This window comes from Podospora bellae-mahoneyi, chromosome 2 (assembly GCF_035222275.1).
Source record: "Podospora bellae-mahoneyi strain CBS 112042 chromosome 2, whole genome shotgun sequence".
Lineage (NCBI taxonomy): Eukaryota > Fungi > Ascomycota > Sordariomycetes > Sordariales > Podosporaceae > Podospora > Podospora bellae-mahoneyi.
Genome location: NC_085881.1, coordinates 3,461,887 through 3,487,953, shown reverse-complemented (window position 1 = coordinate 3,487,953; position 26,067 = coordinate 3,461,887). Strand labels below are relative to the sequence as shown.

The 26,067-nt window shown below is 52.9% G+C and overlaps 5 protein-coding genes across 5 annotated transcripts; 1 reads left to right on the top strand and 4 right to left on the bottom strand.

Annotated features, from left to right (window-relative positions):
* Positions 1 to 510: 510 nt before the first annotated feature.
* On the bottom strand, positions 511 to 3,539 carry SIS1 (Molecular chaperone (DnaJ superfamily)). Its single transcript, XM_062876680.1, has 4 exons — positions 3,447 to 3,539; positions 2,281 to 3,292; positions 1,282 to 1,999; positions 511 to 1,214 (listed from the first exon to the last, which is right to left on the bottom strand). Exons 2-4 carry the CDS (start codon positions 2,358 to 2,360, stop codon positions 921 to 923), a joined length of 1,092 nt encoding a protein of 363 aa, XP_062735298.1. The 5' UTR covers positions 2,361 to 3,292; positions 3,447 to 3,539; the 3' UTR covers positions 511 to 920.
* Positions 3,540 to 4,360: 821 nt separating this feature from the next.
* On the bottom strand, positions 4,361 to 7,390 carry QC761_209390 (uncharacterized protein; the record flags this gene model as incomplete). Its single annotated transcript, XM_062876679.1, has 1 exon — positions 4,361 to 7,390. One exon carries the CDS (start codon positions 7,388 to 7,390, stop codon positions 4,361 to 4,363), a length of 3,030 nt encoding a protein of 1,009 aa, XP_062735297.1.
* A 1,489-nt stretch (positions 7,391 to 8,879) lies between these two features.
* Positions 8,880 to 12,567, bottom strand: QC761_209380 (uncharacterized protein). Its single transcript, XM_062876678.1, is given in 5 exon segments — positions 8,880 to 10,897; positions 10,996 to 11,513; positions 11,579 to 11,790; positions 11,894 to 12,179; positions 12,191 to 12,567. The coding sequence occupies 4 exon segments, from the start codon at positions 12,166 to 12,168 to the stop codon at positions 9,242 to 9,244; spliced, it is 2,661 nt and encodes an 886-aa protein (XP_062735296.1). The 5' UTR covers positions 12,169 to 12,179; positions 12,191 to 12,567; the 3' UTR covers positions 8,880 to 9,241.
* Positions 12,568 to 17,725: 5,158 nt separating this feature from the next.
* On the bottom strand, positions 17,726 to 22,910 carry QC761_209370 (uncharacterized protein). Its single transcript, XM_062876677.1, is given in 5 exon segments — positions 17,726 to 17,887; positions 17,904 to 18,636; positions 18,696 to 18,863; positions 18,917 to 20,946; positions 21,093 to 22,910. The coding sequence occupies 4 exon segments, from the start codon at positions 21,326 to 21,328 to the stop codon at positions 17,954 to 17,956; spliced, it is 3,117 nt and encodes a 1,038-aa protein (XP_062735295.1). The 5' UTR covers positions 21,329 to 22,910; the 3' UTR covers positions 17,726 to 17,887; positions 17,904 to 17,953.
* A 1,461-nt stretch (positions 22,911 to 24,371) lies between these two features.
* Positions 24,372 to 24,944, top strand: QC761_209360 (uncharacterized protein; the record flags this gene model as incomplete). Its single annotated transcript, XM_062876676.1, has 1 exon — positions 24,372 to 24,944. One exon carries the CDS (start codon positions 24,372 to 24,374, stop codon positions 24,942 to 24,944), a length of 573 nt encoding a protein of 190 aa, XP_062735294.1.
* Between the last annotated feature and the right edge of the window lie 1,123 nt (positions 24,945 to 26,067).

The window sequence follows — 26,067 nt, the reverse complement described above, 5'->3', positions numbered from 1 at the left end:
AACTGAGAGCTTCACAGGTGAGGAGGGAGGTTCTTGGAAGGGTCCTGCTCGGATCTCACCAAGCCCCTCACCAAGACCAACCGGCCCCCCCCCCCACCCCCCCAAAAACACACCACCCATCTCACATCCTCCGGTACGTGGATGCCTCTTGAGCAAATCGCGGAAGATATTCAGAATATTCAGGGTTCCCAATCCCAATTCCCCTTCCCAGATCCCACTATCTCGCTCGCCTCATGCCTCCTCGGCTCTTACCTAATCCCTCACCCAATGCCAACCCCAATGACCAATATCACAACTTACGCATGTAAACAAACCACCGGCCCATTGGAGTCTATCTCACCCGGATCACGGGTTACCAGATCCTGAAACTCTTGGAACACTGCAAAATATATTAACGCCTCTGCAGGTTAAACACCGCCGCTTTGCCGGCCTGGCACAACGTTTCAACCTCCAAAAACGCCGCACCCATCCACACAACCAACAGCAGCATATCTAGCAAGGACAGACTTGATAACACTGTATTATTCCCCTCTCCACCACGAGCAAAGAATATCTACCTATTATCCTCCTCCCCTTCTTCTTCCCCTTATCCACACTGATTCAATGTATGTATCCACCACGCCCAACCTAAAACCTCCCCATGATATCAATTTGCTCTCTCTTAACCACCACCGCCACCAACAACACCACCACCAACCAACCAGCCTTCCTGTACATACAAATGCCAAATTGGTTTGCTCGTGTGAAAGCCACGAAAAAATAAAAACACACAAGACATAAAACAAAGACACACTTGACTGGAAAAAAAAATCACCCAAACGCCCCATATCATGATGCAATGATCATATGTGCTGTTGACCGAGATGTGGTGTGAATCCCCAAAGAGCCAGTCTCAGAGATTTGCTTTTTGTGTGTCAAAATCACAAAATCTCCTTCAACTTTGCCTTTTGCGTTGGTGTCAACGTCATGGGAAACTTGACGTTATATCTAACGATAAAGTTGCCGCGCTGGCCGGGCTTCTTCGAGATTGGCATACCTAGTCCGGGGTAGGTATCCGAGCTGCCGGGCTGCGTCGGGCCGGCCTTGTCAATGTTGAGGTTCTTGCCCTCAATCGTCGTCACTTGCCGCTTCCAGCCCGTCAAGGCTTCCTTGAGATCCAGGTCGATCGTGTGAACGATGTCGTCGCCCTCACGGGCAAAAAGCGGATGGGGTTTCTGTGCACGACATGTTAGCAAATATTCATCATTGTTCTGACAGTCTCGTAAACGGTGCTCGACTTACCTCCTCAACAATAAACACCAAATCCTGCTGCCCACCCTCCTCCTGATCACCGACACCCTTAAACCTAATCTTGCTCCCCTTCTTGAGACCAGGCTTGATGGGCACCTCCAGCACCGTATCCGTCGTTATCCGCTTCCCAGTCTCATCAAAAGTCTTGCGCTTAATCTTCATCTTCTTGGTCACGCCATTGAAGAGATCCTCCAACGAAAGCGGCAGCGGCCTCTCCACCGTGGTCACCTCTGGCGTCGGCTGCCTGGCCCTCATGCTTTCAGATCCAAAAGACCCCCTAGGCCCACGTGACCTGCCAGCAGAAGCACCCCTCGTAGCACCAAACAGAATATCCTCAAACGGATCGCCGCCACCACTGCTCTCGCGGAAGGTGTTCCGGAAGAGGTCGTTCGGATCGCTAAAGTTGAAGCCGTACGAGAAGCGCGTGCCGCCACCGCCGCCGCCGCCAGCTGCGTTCGAAAAGAAGGAAGCAAAGCCCTCGGGCATACCGCCAGCGCCAGCTCCAGCAAATGGGTTCGGGCCTGGTCCAGGTCCAGCATCCGGAGGCGGGGCACCACCACGCAAAAGCACCTCGAGGCCGAACTGGTCGTAGAGCTTTCGCTTTTCTGGGTCAGAGAGGATTTCGTAGGCCTGGCCACACTCCTTGAAGCGCTCGGCAGCGTCCGGGTTGTCCTTGTTCTTGTCGGGGTGCCATCTTAGAGCGGCTTTCCTGCGAGGGGGTGTTAGCTTATATCATTTACCAAAGAATAGACCGGCTGCGTGGGCATGGGCCACAACTGTTTCGTGTTTCGTCAAGGCAGACGAGCAAACGCCACGAGACAACAAAGAAGGTAGAACGACAGCGGCAGCAGAAGCAGACATCCGCACTCTCAATGAGTGTCAGAAGCAACTTCTAAGCCCATCTGTGCGGGTAGCTGCCTTCACGACCTGAAACTGTGGCAAAAGATGGTGGGGGAGGAGCAGGGAAGCGGTGTGAGGAGGGAAGCTCACCGGTAGGCCTTCTTAATCTCGTCTGCATTTGCGGTAGGGGATATACCCAAGAGGTCGTAGAGTTTAGTCTCTTTGACCATTTTTGGTGATTTATGTGGTTGTCGGTGCGGTTATATCGGTTGGCAAGATGGAGTGACGATGGTGATGTTTGTTGTTGCGGGAAAGAGATGTGGGTTTGGGGGGGAACGGGGGGTTGGTCGGGGAAATAGGTACTGGCGCAAAAGGGAAGAGACTCCTGATGAGTTGGGTTGGCAGGAAATGCTTTCTTGCTTGCAGCTGAATGGAGTAAATAGAGTGGGTGAAAGTGGGTGAAAGGACTAGACTGCTGGTTCGCTCGCTGCACGGGTCGCTAGTTGCAGCTAGAATGGATGAGCTGTAACACTCGTCGAGGGGGGGGAAAGTTCGTTGATCTCGCGTGGTCAACAAAGAAGCGGAGGGGTCTTTCTTTCTTTGCGAAGCAGTTCCGTCGAGGTCGAAATGGATTGTGTTACAAGGAAGAAGCCAAAAATACTTCACTGGGTCAAACAAACGTTCAATGAGGCTATCACAAAGAAACTTAGGGAGGAGAGAAGGCACAGAAAAACCGGGAAGAACAAAGGCCAGTAAGTAAGGAAATGCCTTGGCGGGGAGGGAAGCTGTGGTGTGCACCTGGCCGGAGTGGCTGCGACGTGGGCAGGATGTGGGCAGCAGGTTGTAGAACATTCGATGGTGAGCCTATCGGCTTCCGAGAATGCGCTCAAGACCAGTGACGCAGCTCATACGCAGTGCCTGCCCGCTCCACAAGCAGCCAGGCCAACCAGCCAGCGCAATCAACATCGGCCACACCAGCCTTGCTTTTTAAACGATAGGATGAGAAAGGTAGATTCTAGAAGTACATATAGCGACCCTTCTCGCCAGTTCAAGCACCCTCTCTATGGGGACAATTAGCTATCACATATAACAACAACTGGGGGCCCCTCCATCCTGCTGGCAGGTCTCTCCGCTTCCCCGCACGTCATGAGCAGCTCAGACCCTGTTATCGATAGCGGAGCGGTCAGCAGCAGATGACGATATCGGCAAGCAAGCAATTGACAAGCGGGGAGGGGGCTTTCTGCACGAGCCGCAAACTGATCCGACCATATTATCGGGAGAGTGCCCCCAATATCACCTCATCTTACCTCACTCACCTCTCTAGACGCATAATATCACTGCCGAAAGTAGTGTATGGTTCGTTGACATGAGCAATCAGAAAGGTTTTGGGGAAAGTAAACGATGCTTCCAGAGTTGGGTTAAAGGGGCCAGTAAATAGAATCCAGCAGCTATCGCGAGTTTGTAGAGCGGATATGATGATCGCGTGGGGGTTCGGGTTCTCCTCTCCTCTCATCACATGTAATCACAAACATTTACATTGCAAAGATCAACACATCACGCAAGGTAGTTTTAATACTCTCATTGTCAATTAAGTCAACCTAACCTAACCTAACAATCTCTTATCCTCCCTTTTCTCAAAAAATGCCCAGGTCTAACAGGCCTAAAAATGTAACCACAACTCCCCACCCCATGCTATAGCACCAGCAATGCTCCATGAGCCAAATGCATGTCCAAAAATAAAAAACCGAAAAGTAAACAGGGTATTGATAGCAACCTACAAGAAAAAAAAATAGACCTTTATGCAAAACAATGCAAGAATGATAAAACCTGACAGGCAAGGAAATTAGAACAAAGGGAAAAGAGATAAATCAGCAGACACAAACAACTCCTCCACGGGTGTGGGTGTGTGGGTGAGAGAGCCCATGGCTCATTCCAGAGTCTGAAACCCCTTCCGTCCACCGCCGCAAATGCTGTTATTTTTCGTAGTCGTGTCGTGAACCCCCTCCCTCCCTTTATATCCATCCATCCATCATTCAATAAAAAAACACCATGTCCATCATCGTCTGATGCCCCCCCTACCTTTCCTGGTGCCCGTTTCTTGACTCCACTCCATCATACCATATGATGCAACCCCCAATCCATGACAATAGTTATCCATAACCAGCAACCCGGCGACTTATCCTAGTACGCCTTCCTTTCCCCCCCCTTCGCATTATCCTTTAAAGATATTTCAAAGCCCACCCGGCTTCCTAAACAGCCTCTTCGTCGCCCCAACCTTCCCCAGCTCCCCAAACCTGCTCTCCAAATCCGGCGCCCCAGAGGGATAAGCAGGCAACATCTTCTCACCACTGGCAAGCCTAACCTTCTGCTTCACGCTCTCAACCCACTGCTTGCTCTCCTCGCTCATCTCAATCTGCTTCGCCCTCGGCCCCGCCATCCCAAGCACAACCTCCTCCTCCTTATCCTTCTCCCCAGCCTGAGGCCAGCTCAACCTAGAACTCGACCTCGATCCACCAGTCGAAGGCGTGTTGCTGCGATTGCCTGGTCCCGTCACCGTTGCCAGTGGCGTCTCACTCCCGACAGCTGCGCTGGATCTTCTCACCTTGCGGACCTTGAGTTGACCCGGGGAGTCGTCATTCCTGGTCGCCTGGGAGGACATCGGTCTGTGGGAAGATGTTGGTCTGCTGGGAGGTGTCGACCCGAGGGTGCCGTCGCCGCGCGTGGCCATGGCGGTGGCAGATCTGGGAATGTCCCTCACTTCCACCTTGCTTGTCTCGGCCACGGCGGATCGTCGGCCGTGATGGCTGGCATATTCTTTGAGGTATTCGCCCAAATCTGCCCAGCCACCGCCTACCCGGACCATGACGCGCTCTCCGCGCTCGCCGACACATCTTATGAAGAGCTTGATGGGTGCTTCGCCGTTGGAACGGGACAGGTGGTAGAGTTTGATTTCCGGGTTGCCGGGCTTGGGCCGTTGCCGTGGAGTGCGGCCAAGAGCGGGTGCAAGAGTGAAAGAAGGGGTGCCAGCTCGCGAGCCGTTGGATCTTAGGGACATGTTGGAAACACTGCGTTTGAGGTTAGGGTTGGACATCTTGCGTGCCGTAGGCATCTTGAAGTCGGGTGGGTTGAGGTTGATCGACGGCAGTACTGAGGTCAACCGGATCTTAGCTGGGACCGATTGAAGAATGTCGCTAATCTGCTGCTGAAGCTTCTCATCTGGGCCGTTGGCCTTGTCGGGGGTATTGGGCTGTGTTGGAATCTCATCATCATACAACGAGGACTGGTTATAGTTTGGCGTCTTGGGAGAGCTCGAGATGCTGGGCAGATGTCGGATCATGGGCTCCTCGTTGAAGCTAACCGACATGGATCTATTAGCCACGCGGTTAAGAGCTGGTGGAGAGCTCGGTGATCGGTAACTCTCGGCGGGACTTCTGGCAAGATCAACGTCGCGCCGCCGAGGGCGCTCAGGGGTACCTTGGTCAAGGCTGTCGCTCGAGAAATCCATGAACCTAGCCAAGCTGGCCTCATGGACCACCGTTCCGGAATCGCTTGCTCTCCTGGAACGGGGCAATACCGGCAGATCCGGCTGCGGCACAAAGTCATCCGAGACATCCGTCAGTTCGTACTCGTCCTCGGAGCGGTACGACGGGGTCCCTGTCGTGTCTAGTCCGCTCGTACCGTCGAGCGCGTCCGAAACACGGTCCTGCTCAGAAGAGGAACCAGCCAAGCCAGTCGAATCCTTCTTCTCTTCCTCTAGACCATCAAAAGATACCAGGTGACCATTTCCGTCAAACCGAGACCATTTCCGGGTCCCGTCGAGACTTGAACGGATGGGGTTGGTGTCGTATTCCTCGGCTGGTTCGTGGACCTTGATGGCTGGCCAATCCGGTCGGTCAAATTTGATGGGTAGGCCCAGTCGCTTGCTGAGGTCCTGTGGCGCGTTGTTGATGCCGTCTTGTGAGCGCGGCTCTGATTTTGTTGGTTCTTCTGGCATACCAAATAAAGGGAAATACTCTCGCCGTGATGAGGCAGAAGTGTTGAACTCTTCAGAGATGCTGTTCTCTCCCCCCTCAACAACCGCCGGCTCAGCAATGTCTGTGGCCGCCTTGCTCTCTGGCGTTGGGGGAGGAATGGGACTCTTGTCTCCAGAAGCGACCCGCCGAGTTTTTGGCTCAGGTGTCGTCCGCGCAAGCTCTGCCAGCTCAGCTTCTCTAATCTTCTGCTCGCATGCAACAGTCCACTCGCCATACTCATGCTCCAACGAGTCCACCCGGTCAATCCATTCCTCAGGAAGTGTGTCCAGCTGCCCTTCAAGCAGGTCCAGCATAGCATCCAAGTCCCGGCCGGTTCTGGCGACCTTGCGCTCGAGCACCGTCTTCATCACTTCGTGCTCCTTCTGGGAAAGAACCGTGACTCCATTAGTGCCCGAGGGGGGTCCGTTCGAGCTGGCAGTATCAGCAGCATCCGTCTTCGTAGACTTGACACCAATCGCGTGCCACCCAGACTGAAGCGCCACTTCGGCATCAGCAAGCGACTTCAAAAAGACGGGAATCCTGCGCAAAACAAGCAGGCGAAATGTCCAGATGCTCAGCAACCTGGTGAGCTTGGAGATATTCGGCAGCGCTTGCATGAGGGTGGCCGTGAGCAGCGCCGTGAGATCGTCCATCCTTGCCAAGGTGGAGAGGGCAGATGAGACGGAACGGCCCGAGTCCAACAACGGGGTCCCCGGTCTAGAGAGCGGCATGATGTGGTTGCGTAGCACCTGCGTCTTGATCTCCTCAATGTCGAGCTTCTCCAGACCCTTGTTGATCTCGTCAATGCGCTTCTCGTACCGGACCACCTGAGAGACCTCGAGGCTGCCAATGTACATCTGGTCGTCTTCGTCCGCCCGGTCAATTCCATTGGAAACTCTCCTCCTCTTTGCCATTGGCATCTCAAATCCGGCAGAACCTCCTCCCTTGGGCCATGGCCAGCTGGAAAGGTCTTCGAGCCAATCCGCAATGTTGCTCGAGGCAATGGCGGCCCGCATGGCAAAGGCCTGTTCGAAGGGTGTCGCGGCATCGATGGATGTTTTGAGGGAGCCCGAGGGGTTCTGGAAAGCTTCGACGGCAGCTCGTGGTGTCAGGTTGACAAGCAAATCGTCGGTTGTCCGTGGTCCGCCGGCGGTCGTCGCGTGTTGTTCCGGAATTGTGCCGAGCTGGCGTCCCCGCGGTGCCGCGTAGTGGTGGTGAGCAGCCGTCATGGGCGGTGGGTCGTCCATGGCTGCTGCTGTTTGGTGTTGTTCTTCTTCGTCGTCGTCGGTGTAGTTGTCGTCGGTCTGTCGTGGTGTCGGTGAAGCTTCTTCTTCTTCTTCTTCTTCTTCTTCTTCTTCTTCTTCTTCTTCTTCTTCTTCTTCTTCTTCTTCTTCTTCTTCCTCTTCTTCTTCTTCTTCTTCTTCTTCTTCTTCTTCGTTTTCTTTTTGTATGTTCGTTCAGTGGTGATCTCGGGGCAGGTCGCCGCGCGACATAATGGCCCTCCTATGAGCCTGGCGAGATGTTGTATGATTTCCTCTGCTCGGAGCGTCCCATAGTTTACAAAGGGTGGAAAAGAGGTGGGGCGTTTTTGGCGGCTGCTGAAGCTCCGGAAGCTTGGGAAAGCTTGACCACTGTGATTCGCTCTTCGTGCTGCGCCTTGCGTTCCGTTGCAGCTGCCCACAGGCACAGTCAAATGATTCACTGAAAGGGCGACACGAACCAGGAAGAACAAGCTAAAGAAGGCCCCGATCCAACTAGAAGGCCCAGAACAAACAGGAAATCTTGGTGGCGGGTACGTGCAGACTGTAGAAAGCCCGCTCGGTGCGTTGTCCGCCAGGCGCAAAAGCTTGGGTTAGGGCGACTTGTCAAAAAAGAAGGCCAGACGCCGTATGCGATTCCGCCCAAAGCCTAATCCGAGTGGGTGGTGTCAAGAGCAGAAACCAGGCAGCGCGTCCTCCAATAAAGAGGGTCGATTCGACGAAACCGCAACACGTCAGGGCTGAGGTCGCAGAACTTGAGGCCCAATTGGCAATTGGGTTATTCAGGTAGAGTAATGCGATGTTGGGCAAAAGCGATACGGGTAGACAAAGGGAGCGACAGTAAAACAACGAACACAGTTCAGGTAAAAAGAGTGACTGATGATTAGACCGGTGAGCGCACACACCGAAAGGAAGGGAGAGAAAGGGACGACAAAGTGGAAAGTAGCAGAGCAGGGCAGTTACAGTGTATTTCGAGGAACCCCGGCCTCATTTAATTGGCGGTTGGTAACACAACCCACCCAGATCTCCATCTTGGACCTCCCCAAAGTCGCCTTCTGGAGATGTGATTTCGGGTAGCGGCTGGGGCGTCCGGGCTATGCCCAAACGGACATGAGACCGACAAGGTTGGTGATGAGACACCCTTAACACGTCGCCAGCATCCTCTCGCCCTGAAGTAGATAGCAGCACCCCCGAACCGCACTAATTCCCGTCATTCATCTTCCCAGCAACGCCAACGGCAGGGGATGCACAAGCCACTGACTGATCCACACTCATTCGCTTTCCAACGACACGAGGCCGAAGCCCACACTCACAAAAATGACGTGGGAAAATCTCCACCAAACCTCTCTTCACACGGGAACGATGTTGAGTTTTGAATCATCAACATCCACTCTTCGCCGGAGTTGTGTGGTGGACTGTCTCAGTCTGTCTCCGGAGTCCTCTCACATGTCTCGAAGCCATTCACAATCATCACACAGGGCGGGCAACCAAAGGGTCATCATCAACATTAATAATATTTTCAACTCTCCGAACCAATTGGTCCAGTCTTAGTCGTCGTCATTCTCATCCGATTCTACTTCTTTCCAAACTTCCTCCTCCTCTATCTTCAAGATGTAACCCGTCAAATCGCTTTCCAAAGAATTTCCTATATAACCCAATCAATCCCAAAATGCCTATTTCAACCCACATCCCAAAAAACGCCCTTGCCCATGTCCCTTCCATGCCATACCTTTCCGTTCTTTTTCCCTTCCTTGCGATTTCAACACCCCCGAAGGATATATAGTAATGCTTTTCTTCTTCCTCTCTCCCTCTGTCGCCTCCCCCATCACATATTCTTCTTCAACCACCCATGCTCATAGAGTTCCACTCATACCTCGCATTGGCCTCCTCCCCCACGACACCCAACCCCGAACCACCCATATCCATCCCCATCCCCAAAAACTCCCCATCCGGCCCCCCAATATCACCCGGATACTCCTCCAACCACTCACTATATACCACCTCATTCCCCGCCCCGTTAGTCGCACTCTGTTGAGCCCCCCCAAAGTGGTGCTTCAACGTCTCCTCCCCGCCACCGTCAATACCACCACTCCCATGCTCCGCCCCAGGCGACCCAGAGTCATAATCCGTCCCGGGGGGCGTCTGCCCACCCATCATCATGATAGTATCCTCCATCTCCCCACCACCACCAGCCGCCATCCCACTCCCCGCAAACCCGGGCGTCTGATGCTGGGGGTGATTGTAAAGGTTATTAACCCCCTGCATAGCCGAGCTGATAAACTGCGAGTCATCCGGCGGCGGCGTCGACGGCCGCTCCGGCATGGAAGAAGGCATCATGTTCATCCCACCACCAGGAGTAGCAGTGGACATGCTCTGAAACGCCTGCTGCGGTCTCTGCACCTGCTGCTGCGAGGCCCGTCCCTGGAGAACACAGGTCATAAAGTTGACGGCGTAGGATGCCGCGGCGTAGATGTCCTTCAGGTTTCTCATGACGGCAAGGAGCTCCTTGAAGCCCTGGGCGGCTTGGGCTCTGGTCTGGTCGTCTGCGTCGAGGGCGGTCGAGTCGAGGAGTTGGATGATCATTGCGGGGAGGAGGACGGTGACGCCGGTGGTGGGGAGGCACCGCTCTAGACCGTGCTGGCGGAGTTCGGTGACCATTTTGATCACCTCCCTTGATGCGTCACGCACCCGTTCTTGGGAGTACTGCTGGGCTTTTGTCGGGATGACGGGCTCGGCTCTCTGAGGGCGGAGGAACTGCGGCCTGTGGAGGGCCGAGACGGTGGTGTAGTAGATGAGATGCAAGAGGTGGCGCTGCAGGACAACAGGTCTGCACCCTTCTTCGATGGGGGTCAGGGGCACCGGTTGGCGCCGACAGCAGGACGGCAGGCCGACAGCCCACTGGTTGAGCATGGCGTCGACCTGCTGAGTCATGGCAAAGCCGTCCGGGTTCTGGTCCTTCTTGGGCAGGAGCATCATCGTGCTCGCTGTCGTGACGTCCGGCCGCATGCCGCCTCTGCTGAGGATCGAGTATTGCGCCCTGAGCATCTCGCTGACAAGAAGACACAGCTTCGCCATCTCGATGCACATGAACGCCAGCTCCCTCTGTATCTCGACGTCGCGGACCAGAGCGCAGTCAGGGCCCAGCAGTTGGTTGTCCTCCCGGAGTCTGCCGATTTCAAAGTCGCCCTCCTCCAGCATTGGCACGTCAAAGTCGTCGTCCTTGATCCTGGTCGGCCTGCGCATCCCGAGGGCGATCATGCGATCCCGCATGTAGCATGACCACCAGATCCGCTTCCACAATCCCCTCTTTGCTGGCGGGAAATTCGTCGCCACCGGGTTGCGATGCACACCGATGGTCTGGGCCAGTGAGATGGCCACGCCCATCCAGTGCCAGGTGTCTTTTTGGTCGTCTGGTGATTCATACCAGTAAGTCATCATGAGAAGAGCCTGGACCAGGTGCAGGCGGTCGAGTTCAGTATCGCAGTCGTACAGAACCTGGAAGCAGATGGTTAGCATTCCCCGCTTACCCAATGTTCCCCGGGCTTGTTTAGAGCCCTCCCAAGCCAACAGAAAGACGTAAAAAAAAAACTCACCCTCGCCTTGCTGAAGAAGGCCTTCCGCGCCTCCCTCCGGTCCTGGTAACCCTCGGCCTTCAACAAGTCCTCATCGACAAAAGCAGTCGCCACAAACATGACGGCCTGAAATAACAGCAAGCTGATCTTGCCGGATTGGCCCGTCTGGTCGTTGATCGCATTGAGGAAAGGATGGACGTCCATCACGGGCATGTACGGGTGCACATATTCGACGTACGCCTTGAGCAGGGCATTTCGTAGCTGAGGATGCGGGAGCGTGAGAGCCTTCTTGGCATTGAGGTAGTCGAGATCCTCGGGGGAGACAGCCTTGGGAATCGGTTTGATAAAAGCCGGCAGCTGCGGCTCCGCCGGTGTTATTGGTGGTGCCTGAGCCTCGAGGACCGATTTGAGTTGCTGGCTGACTTCGATGGCAGGCTGAAGCGGTGGGAAGCCGGTGTTTTGGTACAGCAGCGAGGGAGACACCCTCGGCCTGAGAGGAGCATTTGAGCCAAAGCCGTTCTGATAGGAGAGATTCAGATCTGCCAAGCCAAGGGCGAATTAGAGTCGTTATTCTTGCACCTATCAGACCTTGCATAAAACTTACACTGCTGGTTTCGTATCGCGTCACTCCCGGCCTGGGAAAACAGCTGCTGCCTCAAAAGAGGGTTGCCGGTGTAAGTGAAGTCGAGATTTTGGCCATTCTGAGTGTAGCCCATTGGCGCGGCTGAGCCGAGGCACTTGGCCCGCAGGAGCGAAGCCTCGGTACTCGACCCGACACTCGAGCCGAGAGATTCTGAGACTCTTGAGTGATGCTTTCTGTAAGAGAGAAGAAAGTGAAGAAGAGATACGTCAGCCACTGATGACGATCAAGACGACGGGAGAAGGACAAGAAAAGTGTGATTTCTTGTTTTGAAGGTACCTTTTCCTCCTGCACTCTGGAACCAGGCACTCCACCTTCTCGTACAGACAGTTGGTGCAAGGGCTCTGAGTGACAACATCACAGCGAACCTTGCGTCTCCGGCATGATTCGCAGGCTCTTGCGGCACGGCGTTTGGTGGTTTTTGGTCTGTCGGCGGTGCCGGCTTGCTGGCTACTGCTCTCGGGCTCCGAGCCCGAGCCTGACGGAGGTGACCTCGGCTGCATGTTTTCGGCTTCGGGTGATATTTGCCGAGCTGGTGACTCTGATCCGGGCATTGTGATGTGATGTGATGTGTGTGTGTGTGTGTGTTTTCCGGTGGTGTGGTATGGTGGTGAGGAGCAGTGTTCGAAGGTTAGAAGGACCCCCTGAGCTTGCAAACAATGGCGATGAGTAAGGTAGCGTCCAGTTCGAAGCGGAAGCTTGGTAAGTGGCAAGTGGTTGTCGTTGGAGCTCTAAGAAAGATGGACCCGAGTCGCTAAGATGAAAAGAGCTAAACCCTGGATGAGGTGGTGATGACGACAGTGAAGCACTTCAATGGAGAGAACAATGGGAGAAGCAATGTCAAGGTATGCTTTACAAGTTGAGGTCGTCGTCGTTGGTACTGCGTCTAGACTTCCCCGTCGGTCTAATATTCCGAGTCACGAAGAGAGAAGCCAGGTGGGGGGGGACAGGAGGGAACGGGGCTACCACTAGATTATATCTTGCCAGCCATCATGGTCCTCATGGCTCCAGGAAGTCACAAGTACACATTGGCGACGATACGTACCTTTTGCTGGAACTCTCCTTCATCCCTGGTTGGATGGAGTAATCTGGGGGGGCTCGACAAGGAAGAAGCGGACAAGGTGTGGAGAGGTTGGCCCTGGCTGGCCATGGCCATGTGGGTACGTACCGGGGCGGGCGGATCGCCTGCTTTGAACTTGCAAGCCAATGCGATGTACCTTCGGGGTAGCAACCAAACATTGCGAAAGTCTGGCAGCGGTGACGACGGAATGCCCAAAGTCAGTTTGATAGATTGACTGCAGTCCTCCCGTCCTGGACTGCCATTTTGCTCGTGTGCTCGCAAATGCCGCAGTTTTTTTTTATATATGTATGTCGTGGATGAAGTCTTCAGATTAGCCATTGAGCCTCTCGTTTCCCTTAAGAGACCGCGTCTCTCTTTGGTGGATATACATATATCCAGACGGCAACCACCTGAATTCAGGTTGCTTGACATGTACATGTACCTTACAGAAACCGATCAATCTGAAAAATCGAAGAAGGCGTCCCCACATCGGGAAGGGGTTTACATAGTTGTTCAAGGGGGGGCCACTCACATGCGATCACGAGGGAAAATGTCGAATCGAGCCAGTACACACAAACCACTCCCAAAAAGTCGTCGTCACGAAACCACATGCTGTTCTCAACCCCAGCAGATGATTATTTCAGAATGGAACCCCCTTCTCCTCTTCTCTTGCGTGAAGTTTATACTCAGTCACCTGCCAGCCTACCACCACCACACCGCATCGAACATGCACCGTCCGTCCGTATCGTCAGCTTCTCAATTCGAGCCATTGATCCGACCCCTGATCCCTCGCCAAAACCATGTGTGGTGTGTACGTGTGGTTCAAAATCGGCCAGCTTCCATTGGCCAACCCCTCAATTCTTCTCTCTCTCACTCTCTCCAGATACTGTCATTTACGGCCCCGCCTTTTTCTCTCTCTCTCTCTCTCTCTCCAGATGCTGTCATTTACGGCCCCGCCTTTTTCTCTCTCTCATCCGTCCGTTGGGGTTGTGGAGCATCCAATAAGAATTAAACCGGTGGGGCCAAAAAAAAGGGAAAATCAAAAAAACGCTTACCCCATGCCGCTGCTTGCTGCTGCTGGAGATCGGTGCAATCGCGAAAGAGAAGCAACAACAAGAAACCCAAGATTGCTGCTTCGTTCGTGTGTCTCCGCCCCGAGCTGATCCGTTCTGCTCCGCTCAGCCCCGCGATTTGCGCACGTGCTAATCTCTGTTTTTTTTTTCCACCCCATCCTCCTCCCAGGGGTTTTTGTCCCATCTTCAACAGCGGACAACACCTTCTCTTCTCGTTGGGGATGGAGCACGGCACATGTCAGAGATTCTGTCACACGGAGCGGGAAGGCCAAGAAGTTGCGATTTTCCGCTCGAGAATGTGACACATTTTGACACAACTTTGCCTCGTATTGTTTATGTAAGTAGTACTTGGTCGTCGTAGCTCAAATTAAAGCGGTAGGACTCTCTCTCTCTCTCTTTCTCAGGTCTCTCTTTTCTCAAAAAGTAGAAAACTTCCTCTCGTCCACGGCCAAAGAGGCGAAAGACGCGAGCGGGCTAGCCTGGCCAATCACACGACAGGCTCCGCTGGTCCGAGCCGAGCAACGACCACCCCGGTGGTGGTGTGTGTCGTGATATGTTTCTTGGCCCGATATTTTTCCGCAGGGGGGTTTCGTTATACAATGTTCGGTGTGTGTCTTGTTGTTGAAAAGGAAAGCTGGATGGGTTGCACATATCAGGTAAAGATTTATAACAAGAGAACAAAGGGAATATGTCGGCCAAGGTTCGCTCTTTTTTCTCGAAAGACGGGAAGTTTTAATATCGAAAATGTGCTCTCGGCAACTGGACTTGAAGGTGGTGATGGATGGAAAGCAGGCCCTTATCTCCTGTGCTGTGAGCACGCAAAGGGCAAAGGAGATAATGCACAACACACAGTTGTCACCATCCGTCCATTGCAACCATTGTATTCTTTTTATTTTTAATTTTTTTTACTTTTCGGATCGTGCCCCTTGGGTACCTTTTTGTAAGTTCTGTGTCATCTGTCATCTGGTCTCGGCTTCGAGTCAGGAACAAAAAAGTTACGGATCGATGTGTGGGCCACACAATCGGTGGAGCTTTTGCCGTTTCGGGAGTCCCTGCTTTTTCATCCCCACATATCAAAATTGGTTTGCTTCTTGTTGTTGTTACAGAGGCTGGTGATGTGGTTCTCTGATGAGATTCTGATCAGCTGCTTTGCTGAACATATCAAGTAGTCATAGAGAAAACTAGACATGTCAAACCGTTATACAAAGTCAGATGTATCTCCATGTACTACTACCCCCAATGTAGCAACCAACGACCGTTGTCTTTTCTTTTCCAAGAGCAAAAAGCAAGTTCACACTAAGAAAAACACGTGAAATTGATCAACCTCTAACACTGTTCAGTACTAGCGCCTGATGACGAGAGAGAGACATCGAAGCGAAGGCGGGAGACGGATTTATCAAGGTGCATCCTCACCTTGTTCCCCTCACCTTGTTCGCTCTCTACACGCACCCTTTTTGGAATTTCAGAAACGCCGCTTGGAAACAGAGCCAAGAGGCTATTTCACGCCATGGCTACTACCTTGCCATGCCGTATTTTGGTTGGTATTTCAGTTTTAACTTACCTTGTTTCCGTCGTCTACCGAGCGTAACCCCGACCCGAAGATTGGGGCTGGGGATTTTATTTACTGCAGTATGTATGCTGATTGATTTTTTTCTTTCTAGAAAAAAAAAATATGCAGGACTCTCTCTCTCTCTCTCTTTTGGGTTGGTTGGTTCTTATTAGTCGTGACTGTAGTAGGTACATGTATTTCTTCGGCAGGATTTATGATTTGATAAGATCGGCGATCAGTACCTTACCTTGGATCCAAAACCTGAACAGGTTTTGCGGATGGAGGTGGGCTTGTTGCCCCTTGTTTTTTTCGACAAGTTTGTTTTGGTTTGGGTCAATTTTGTGTGCGATCTTGATGATGAGTGTTGCGTGGACCTCTCCTGATGAAGAGGCTGACCCTTTCTCCCCGCTTGTCAACTTAGCTTTCTCCACTGAATTGCCCGCCATTCCCTCCGCCTCCTCCTCCGCAATGTCCGCACCGCTTGCCCCAATCCACTTAATCCCCGGGGGCCAAGAGCGCTCCATTTTTCACCCCAACCCACCTCCGTAGTTTCCCGGCGGTCGGGGTCGGGGTCGGGAGTTGGGTGGGAGAGAATGCGGAAGAGGGGGGGGGTGAAGGGGGGGTGTGTTCAGTGGTGTTGAAGCTAGTCAAGTTTTCTTAGCTTGACGTTCCAAGCACAGGATCTTCTCATTGACGATGAAGAAAAAGAGGTGTGGACGTGTCCGTGACAAGGAAGTTTCAAGTAAAACCATTGGGAAAATTATTGGCCAACGGCGGCGGAGGAGAAGTGGTGGATCACGGCCCCGGAGGACGCGAGAAAGAAAGACACGTCAAACCTTCTCTAGATATCTCCTGGTGGTTTGATCCATGGAAGGGGAGGGGGGGGGATCCATTTTCTCCAGCTTCAGCTTTGCTGGGCAGACCCCATTGATGTGGAGGAGGCTGGGCCATGGCGCAGTGGCGAGAGAGTTTTTGGTAACAACACACACAACAACACACCTGTTGTTGCAACAAAAACCGCGAAACCACGAGGTGAACAATGAGATGGGGATTTAGATCTCATCAATTTGGACGTCACTGCAATTGACACAGACGAAGGGTGTGCGGCGTCTGTAGGCGTGTACACTGAAACGATCGATACGCTGCTGTATGTATGCAAAAGCAAGAAAAATCAGATGCTTATCAGTCATTTATTCCCTTTTCAGACATTCTGCATCTGCCGGCCGGTTTTGTCTGTCTGTTCTGTCCCTTTGGATAGGTACGTACCGAACTTCACTAAAAGGTACTTTCACCACTTCGGTAGGTAGTGTAATACCGGACGAACACACACAGACTGAGGCTGATGAATTGACAAGACCGAGAACCGAACTCGCTCTGCCTGCTGGCGATCTAATTAATGATTCATGGGTTCACCTAGCTAGCTGCCTAAAACAAAACCAAACCATCCCAACAGAAAAAGCTGGGGAAAAGGAAACGGAAAGGGGGAAAACCAAAGCTAGCACACATTGCATTGTCATGCAAAGTTTGGTGGAGCTTTGGGTACGGATACCTCCGCCTGTCCTCCAGCTTTTTTTCTCCTCCAGCTTTTTGGTTCTCCGGGCTCCCTAGTGCAGCCCCCTCCTTTGACATGGGGCAGGCAGGAGAAGTCGTTCTTGGGTGCTTTGTTCAAAACCTGCGTTTTACCTATGTGACGATCGAATTCCTGGTGGTTCGTCAATCCAACTCTTTATTCTGTGTTTCCTCGCTTGGTGATATCAACCACAGTAGTCTACCATCCAACCGTCACTGTCAACCAACAAGCTGTTCATATCCGTCATCACATGAACCCTTTCCCTCTTTGGCCCGTTACCCCATCTTCCCCAGAGTCATGTCTCTGCCAAGCAATCAATGCCCTGTGGGAAAAAAAAAAGGTCTGGGTGGAGCAGTTGTTGGTGCGGAGGGGGCTCCGGTCTACTAACTCGTGAGGGGTTCTGGGTCTGGGTCTGGAACTTTGGGGCAAAACAACTGACTGATTGATGACAACTGACACCCGACGAACACGAAGAGGAGTGGGAATTTAGGTTTTCCCGGGAAAATCCCTAGAGTGTTTTGTCGCTAGGTAGATAAAGGGGACGCTTGGCTTGCATGTTGGAAGCAGGTTTTGGGGTTGGATTTGTGTGGTTGCCAAGGGGGTCTTGGGAGGTTTAGTAAAAGTAGTAAGCCAGCAACTTATTGGAGTTGCTGAGATTGGTTTGATGATCGAGTATTCGAAAAGACGGTCTGCCACAAATTGAAGGTGAGGCTGAGAGACGTGATGTGATGCGGCATGTCCCAAAGGTTTCATGGCGATCCTTGCTTTGGGTGGTTGGGGTAAACGGAACAAAAAGCGGAAGATTGGATAGGTTGGTTGTTGAGTGTTAAGTGAGCAAAAACATATACGTCTGCCAATGTCTGGATCAATCAATGTTGGAAAGGTCGGTGATCTATCTGTTTATAAACTTGCATGTTTGAGGTATTCAAAAGTACCAGGAAGTATACACCTGGATCACAAGATATCCTAATGTACGGGCAAGACTAAAATAAATATATACACGATGAAACCCAAAAAAAACCTGAAAAAAAAAAGAAAAAAAAAAAAAAAAAAAACGTCAATCCAACAAACACCCTGATCACTTGCTCTAAGCAGCTTGGTAAATACTCAGACGATTACCAGCACCGCAGAACTGCGATCCGTTACCCGCGCAAGTCATGGAGCACTCTGCCGCAGGCGCCTCGATCGAGCCAACACCAAAAGAGTTACCGCAGAAGCACTCCCTAGCGTACTCGGTACCAAAGTAAGTGTAGCCAGCGCAAAAGTCGGCGCAAGACTCGAGAGTCATGGTGTCAGCGGCGTATGTCTCGGCAGCCAAGGCGCGTCCTGGGCTTCCCTCTGTTCTGCACTGGTAGAAGGTCCAGTTGCCAACGGCCTCTGGGTGGGAAGGGGCAGCTGGGGCCTCGATGTCCTCCTGGACGTACAGCTCGAGTCTGTTGGGTCCTCCGCAATACTGGAACTCGTTGCCGGCGCAGGTCATGGAGCAGTCGCCCTGGGCGGCTTCAGTGGCAGTTGAGTGAAGCGTGTTCCCACAGAAGCACTCGGCGCTGTACTGGGTGGCCATGTACCTGTAACCAGAGCAATAGCTGGCACAGAACTCGAGGGTCATCTCGGAGTCATAAGTGCTCTTTCCGGTGAGGGCGCGGGAGCCAGTGCCCTCGGTGTAGCAGCCGGCGTAACTATAGGGAGAAACGGTAGGCACGCGGGAAAGTGTTCCTGTGGGGGCAGCAGAAGTGGTAGACGTGGCAGTGGCAGTAGCCGTGGTCGTAACTAGATAAGATGTTAGGAAATTGTTGGTCCAAGATTCGGAAAAAGGCGATCTGTCTAACCTTCGACAGGAGGGGCACCGGTGGTTGAGGTGGACGCAGTCTCCAGGATGTAGAGCTCCAATCTGTTGCCAGCTCCGCAGTAGGAGAAGGGGTCGCCGGCGCAGGTCATGCTGCAATCCGCATCGGGAGCAGGAGCGCTGTTGCCATTGATAGTGTTTCCGCAGAAGCCTGTTGTTATGTCAGTGATATCCCTATAAATTAATCTCGTCTGGAGAACTGACATTCACGAGAGTACTGAGTGCCGAAATACGTGAAGCCGCTGCAGAAAGCAGCACAAGACTCAAGAGTCATGTCATCAGAAGCATAGCTGTTCCCCGACAAGGCGCGACCGGCAGAGGCCTCAGTCTGGCATCCAACACGCACATAAGCACCAACAGTAGGCTTGATGCTCAAGGTAGCAGTTGGCGTGGGAGTAGCAGACGTGCTGCGTGTGGCCGTGGTAGAATAGAGCTGGATTCTGTTGCCAGCACCGCAGAAGGCACTCGGATCACCACCGCAGGGCATGTTGCACTCGGCTTCAGGAGCCTCGGAGCTGCTGGAGTGAAGGCTGTTTCCGCAGTAGCACTCACGGCCATACTCAGTACCCCAGAGATCGAAACCAGTGCAGTTGGCGGCGCAGGATTCAAGAGTCATCTCATCGTAGGCAAAAGACGCACCGCCAAGAGCGCGGATGCCACCAGCACCTTCGGTCCAGCAGTCAACAAAGCTGTAGCCACCAACGCTGGGTCTGATGCTAGGGGTGGGAACACCGGTGCTGCCGGTAGTCGTGGTTGTGACCACGCTGCTCGAGACCGAGGTCGAGGTGCTGGAGGCGGTGGCCGAAGAGCTCGTAGTGCTAACGGGTTCAGTAACGTTGCCGCAGGCAAGGGTGCCTGTAAAGCTGCCACATGTACCGCCAAAGATGCTGGCCTTGTTGAAGTCATCGGTGTGCTCGCCAGCAGTGATGCTGATTCTGGCGTTGTAGCTGCGGCCGCCGGGGATGGTGTAGCTTGCCGAGTAGAAAGTGTAGGGACCGACACAGTCACCTTCGGTCATTTGAACAGTAGCTGTGTTGATGGCAGGGACTGGGTTGCCGCTGTTACCGGTCCGGGGCGTCTGATACTCGATATCGAGGTTCACTGGAACACCGACGACATCGTTGCGAACAACGGCCGCAACAGTGAGTTGGCCTGATGTCTGCAACAGGCAGCTCTGGGTCTTTTGCAAGACAACGGCGTCCGACAAGGGGTAGGTGTTTCCATTGTTGTCGAATATCTGGCTCGAGCCATCGTTGCGGTTGATGGTGATTGTGAAAGAGGAGATGCCGGTCGATGTAGGGATGGTAGCCTCAATCGGGAAAAAGGCAAAGGTGTCATCGAAACCGTTGGCAATACCCTGAAGAGTAGCGGTCGTGGAGCAGGATGACAAAGAGCCACAGCTGTTACCACCGTTCCTGTCTTTCCAAGTCAAAACCAAGTTGGTGATGGTGCTACCGGGAATCTCGGTAGTCCGGACACGGATCTTTCCGGTAAGGAGGAAGCTGGCGCCACCGGACTGAAGAGTGAGCTGCATATCCTGCGGCTTGACGGTGTACGGAGCGATAGGTGGAGTCAAAGTCACAGTGGACGGTACCACATCGATCATCTTCTGCAAAACAGTCTGGCAAATGCTCTGGAAAGCACTGGGCGATGTCATGGTGTTGATAGTGGCGTTTCCGTCACTGTTGAAGACCTTGAAATCGGAATGGCGGTTGATAGCAATTGCTGGACCAACTACGAGGGGGTTGGTGGTGTTACCAGACACATACTCGGTGGCAATCCTGTTGTCGAAGGTGGCCTTGGACGTATCAAAGGGAATATTGGACACGCCGGCGGGAATGATGTTGGGGAACTCGGTCCTGTGAACTCCTCCGAGCGTATGACCGCAGGCCACGACTTGAATCATCTCAGCCTGGGAGAAGCCCATGCGGTCGAACTGCGATACGAAACTGCCAACTGAGTTCTCTGGTTGGGGAACACCAGAGGAGCCGGCCGTCAGCGCATCCTTGCGTCCCAATCTCAGTGGAATGACTGGTCCTCCGCAGGCGCGAACGGCGGCATACGCTCCGGCCGCGATCAGATCTGCGAGACTTGACCGGCTGGACAAGTATGTCGCGTAGAACTGGAGTGTGGTGTTGTGTCCTGGGCCCGTGTTTTCAGAGCTTCTAAGCTCGAATTGCAACGAGCCGTCGAGACCGCCCCGGTCAAAAAACCTGTTATGGGTAGCCATGTCACTGTCGTCTGCATCAGCATTTGTTCTCAAGTTGGATGCTCATCCCATTTCCAGTTCTCCAAAAACCACCCCCTCCATCTTCAATCTCAAGAAACCCTTCTCTTGCCCTTTTCAAAGACCGTCCTCGCAAAGAAAAAAGTCACATACTGAAAAGCAACACGCAGCCACTCGCTAGCTGTCACCCTCCCCGGCCCAGCGGCCTCATTATCACAAGGCGTGATGTTATCACTGAACAAACTCCCGTCCATGCCCTGAAGCTGGAAAACAATCTCCTCCATCTGATCGGTAGGTGCGGGCCATGTCGGATCCGCCCTGCCGGTTCCCGCTCCCGCTGCCAGGAGCAGGCCGGCAAGGATAGAGCCCTTGCTGGTTCTGGTTCTCATTGTGTCTCGGTTCTCTGGTTGCGATCTTGTCTAAAACATTAGGTATTATGACGGAAATGTCGAGTCTATATAGCGAGGGTTGTACGATGTGTGAGATCTCGTCTCGGATTCGAGCGAGTGAGCGAGTGAATGATATGGCGGAAAGCGAACGTATGTAAGATCGGACAACAGCAGACGACAATGCCCGAGAAGAAGAAAGACTGAACGTCTCTTCTGTCGCACAAACGGGGTGTTTCAAGAAGAAAGAGAAGAAGAAGAACAGGAGTCGACCCACAGGCCGATGTGAGCGGCAGCGGTGGTTTTCATATCGGTTTTTTTCTTTCTCTTCCGTCGACGAACTGAGAGAGGAGATTGGGAGTGAGGCCTGCATGAACCTTGTGACCCCCTGGCGAATGCGGATCCCGCATCTCACCCAAAGCCTCGACCTCTGCCTTATCCTATCCGGCCCCCCCTGTTCGCTTCCCACGTTCGTATTATTGGGGACAGGGGTGCTTGTTCGTCTGAATCCCAGGGTCCAAGAGCTGCCAAGAGGGGCTGCTTGCCGAAAGGAGTCGATGTGATTGGCTGGGCTCATCTCGAATCACTCCATCACCGCCAATCCACACCATCAGTGCTTCCAGCCGCACTGGATGCCCGGAATAACGCTCGCACTGCACTCGCTGCAGTGACCAGCAAACACCTTACCTCCCACATTGGGAAGCCCCAAGAGCCAGCATCAGATGGGAGTTGTTGTGTATGGGGATGGGCATTCGATTTCGCCCCGAGATGATTGGGCTGCAGCCAAGTGACTGGCATGATGGCCTCCTGTCCAAGCTGTCACTATTGAACGCCAACCAAGAGCCTAGAACGCTTGGGGTTTGATCCGAGCCACGTTGATGGGACAGTGGGGACCTGAATCTTTTGATGTTGGTCAGAGCGGTATTTTGCATTTCCATTTTTGGGATTTTTTATCGACCTCTCAAACTTGCCTCCAGTGCCGAAGTCCGAGGCGTCCATTTCTGAGGTATTGGGCCGGTAACATTGACGTTGAGGGGTCCGTCGGCAAAAGAAATATACGGGAATGGGGATGCAAAGAAGGCGTTGTTTTGCGCCATCTGCTCCTACCCGTGTGCCCGTTTGTGCCCTTCGGAAGACAACCCTTGTCGTGGTTCGTGGTGGTGGAAAGGAGGTTTGCGGAGGAGATGTGGAGGTGGCTGCTCTGATTTCCGTCGATTCGTTCAGTTTGTTTATGCCGAACTGTAGTGGTTGCATCTGCGATTCCAAAGTCTTCAACTCATCACTTTTCAGGTGGTTTCAGGTCGATCTTCATGATCTTCAGCTGAGGCGAAACTTGAAAGATCTTCGATTGTTCTGGCCTCCCGGGTGAAGATGGATCTATTTTTGATGATCTTCTCGATTCTCGTTGGAATGTTCTTGGCACAGGCCATCGTGTCCAGCTGCCGGGTCCCGAAACCCTGGCTGGAAATCATCGTGCCGTGCCGTCATGTGGAAGGGAAACTTGCCGAGCCCCACCATAACCAACGTTGCTGCATCCAAACACCAACATCGACAATAGTGGTAACGTTCTGTGGAGATATTTTGCTGATCCTTTTATGCGGCGTGGGTAAGTTTTTTGTGAGCGGCGAAGCTGTCTGTAGATAGCGACCAAGTAAAGAGTACAGGGAACCGTCACTTGACTGGAGCAAAAAGCGGCAAGAAAAGCCACCATTGGTCTGGTTGTTGGATTTGCGTCTATTCCTTTGCTCCCAGCCTAAACCAGTATCACCATCTTTGATACCTGACCTTACTGTTGAGTGGTGTCAAGATTACCAGGCAAACATGAGCTCTCTGAACACGGAAAGCACCTCGGGCCTCTTGCGATTCCTGTCGTGGTGTATCACCATTTACAGTCTCATCCATACGCAATAGCCACCGGTCAACAGCTCGGCTACCGCCACCCAACCTATCAAGACCTGGGGCAGTCTTCAAGTTTCTGTCCGCTTTGCAAGTTAGTACTTGACGAGCTAATCAAAACCTCGTGCCCCACCATCAAGCTGAAGAAAGGGAGGGTACACCAGGTACTTCTGTCTTCAGACAAATACCACAGGGTAGAACACACAAGACGTGAGCTCTGTGTAATAACAGTTCTCGTAACTAATTCCAACGCCCGAGCTTTTTTGCACGCTTGGGCAGATCCATCAAGTGATGCAGCTCTATCTGGGGATATTGCCGGCCACGCTCTTCATCCAGCACCAAACTCCCCTGGAGCTTTCCGCCAAATCCAGACATGGCTCGAAACCTGTCTGAGAAGCCATACAGAGTGCAATTCTGTGCCCTTGGCGGATGCAGACACATCATCCACAACCCGCTTTCCCACCAGACTGTTGGACGTCGGGAATAAACATATCCGCCATGCCAGCCACTCTCCGCGATGCCGTCATCGCAACGAGGAATCTCGGCCTCCGCTACCTCTGGATTGACGCCCTTTGTATCATCCAGAATGATAGGCCCGACTGGCTGCGAGAGGCACCCCAAATGGGCCTCATCTACCAGAACGCCCACCTTACCATTGCCGCGACGAGTTCTAGCTCGTCCACCGGCGGTTTGTTTCACCCTCGAGACACCACCACAAGTCAGCCCGTTATTGAGCTCTCTTACCTACCACTGGGACGTACAAAGCCCCGAACATTCTTCGTAGGACCACATACCCCATCCTTTGACAAAGTCGTCACTGCAGCGAGCGTATGGAACAGCAGGGGCTGGGTCCTCCAGGAACGAAATCTGAGCCGGAAAATTGTCCTGTTTTCTGTTGGACAGCTGTTCTTTGAGTGTATCCGGCATAGTATTGCTGAGGATGGTCTTGTCTTGGCAGTAGTGAGATCAACAACCGTCCCCCTTTCCCTTGATGCATGTAACTGACTGGCGATCGCAGCATCAAGACAAACGCCTCGGCAGCAGCGCCTCCGTTTCCCACGGTCCCGCCTGGGCGTGGTGCACCATTGTTCAGAACTACACCGCGTGTGAGCTCACCTTTGGCGAGGATAAGTTATTTCCTGTTGGAGGTATGATTGCCAATGTCAAGGCTAGGGATATGAGGAATAGTATCTCGTTTTGCGCAGGGGTGGCTGCTGGGGGTTCGGGGGGTGACATGCTTGCGGTGAATATGATGTGGCGTGCGGATGGGAATCGGGCGATGGAGGAAGTGAAGTTGAGGGAGACGACCAAGTGGACGCAGCGAGCACCTAGTTGGTCTTGGGCTTCGTTGGAAGGACCGGTGGCGTGGGAGCCGTTTGTTCCGGAGGGCAGGGTGGAGTGTTGTGTGGAGATTGAAGCGGGTGTGCCGTCTGGAGTGATGCCTGATGATCAAATGGTTAGAGAGGCGAGGTTGTTATTGAGGGGCCTGATTGTGGAGGTGGTGAGATCTTCTGGTGAGAGGTTGGGGAATGTGAGTTGTGATATCCATGCTTATGTGATCGATTTTGAGGAGCATTCTGCGTGCTATGCTTTGTTGGGTGGTGATGTTGAGGAGGTCCTTGGTGGGGGGTGTTTGATCGAGGGGATAGGGTTGCTGGCCCTTTTATGGCGGTTGTTGTGTCCCGGAATGTGGACGAAGAGGATGAGCAGAGGCAGTCTCTGAATGTGCTGTTGGTTAAGCAAAATTCTGCTGAGTTTGGGGATCTATAGTCCGGGTTGGCATGAGCGAATTAACAAAGTTTGCGGATTGTAAGTTTAAAGAGAGGGAGCTGATTATTGCGTAGGTATTTCCCGACGTTGGCTGCCCAGGTTAAGAATCGGCTCTGGGGAACTGGCTAGGAAGGCAAGAAGGGAGTGGGGAGAAGGGGAAAGAAGTTTGATGGATATGCTCCCATTCATGATAGCAAGTTCTAGCCATAACTACCACATACGACCATACCTGGCAGAAAACTCGGGATCCCGTCCGCTCTCCCCTAGATAAGCTGCCAAGGGCCAGACTAGTACTCAGGTGGGTGACCACTGGGGAATCCCTGGTGTTGTATGTTTTTGGCTCTTTTTTCACCTTTTCTATCTGCTGCCATCCAATTGGAAGTATCGCGATGCATTTTTGGTGCTGAAGACTACAAAAAGGGGTGTTGTTGGTGATTTTGAACGGTTGTAATCGGTGGGTGAGAACTATCCCCATGACAAGCATTCAACCACGCACCGGTTTAGCTATGGGATGGCTGATGAATGCCAAGTAGTACAATAGCCTAAACAACAGGTATACGTCATGAAACCTTCTTGAAGCCTTGTGTAATGTCATGCGAATCATGTGAAATACCCTTCAGAACAATTCGCTAACTTGTCAATGAACATGTTTTTCTATACGCCCCTCGACCACGACCGACACGAGATTCGCCTTCTCACTTTCAACTTTGTCAACCCACCCCTTAGCCATGAGAATCTAGGCGACTCACCCCCATAAACCTCAGCTTGAGCCACGCGTTCCTCGATGCCGAACCTGCACCGGTCTACAATGCCCTCTCCTACGTTTGGGGCGACGCAATGACACCCGGCCCATCATCCTCGACGGTCATGTTTTCCAAGTCACCAAAAACCTCTTCACGGCCCTCACCCAGCTTCACGCCTCCCAGGTGAGGGCGCGGATATGGATCGACGCCATCTGCATCAACCAGTCCGACAACGACGAAAAGGCCGTGCAGGTTCGGCTCATGAGCTCGGTGTACACTCTTGTAAAGAATGTGCTGATCTGGCTCGGGGGCGCGTTCCAGACAATCAGGACA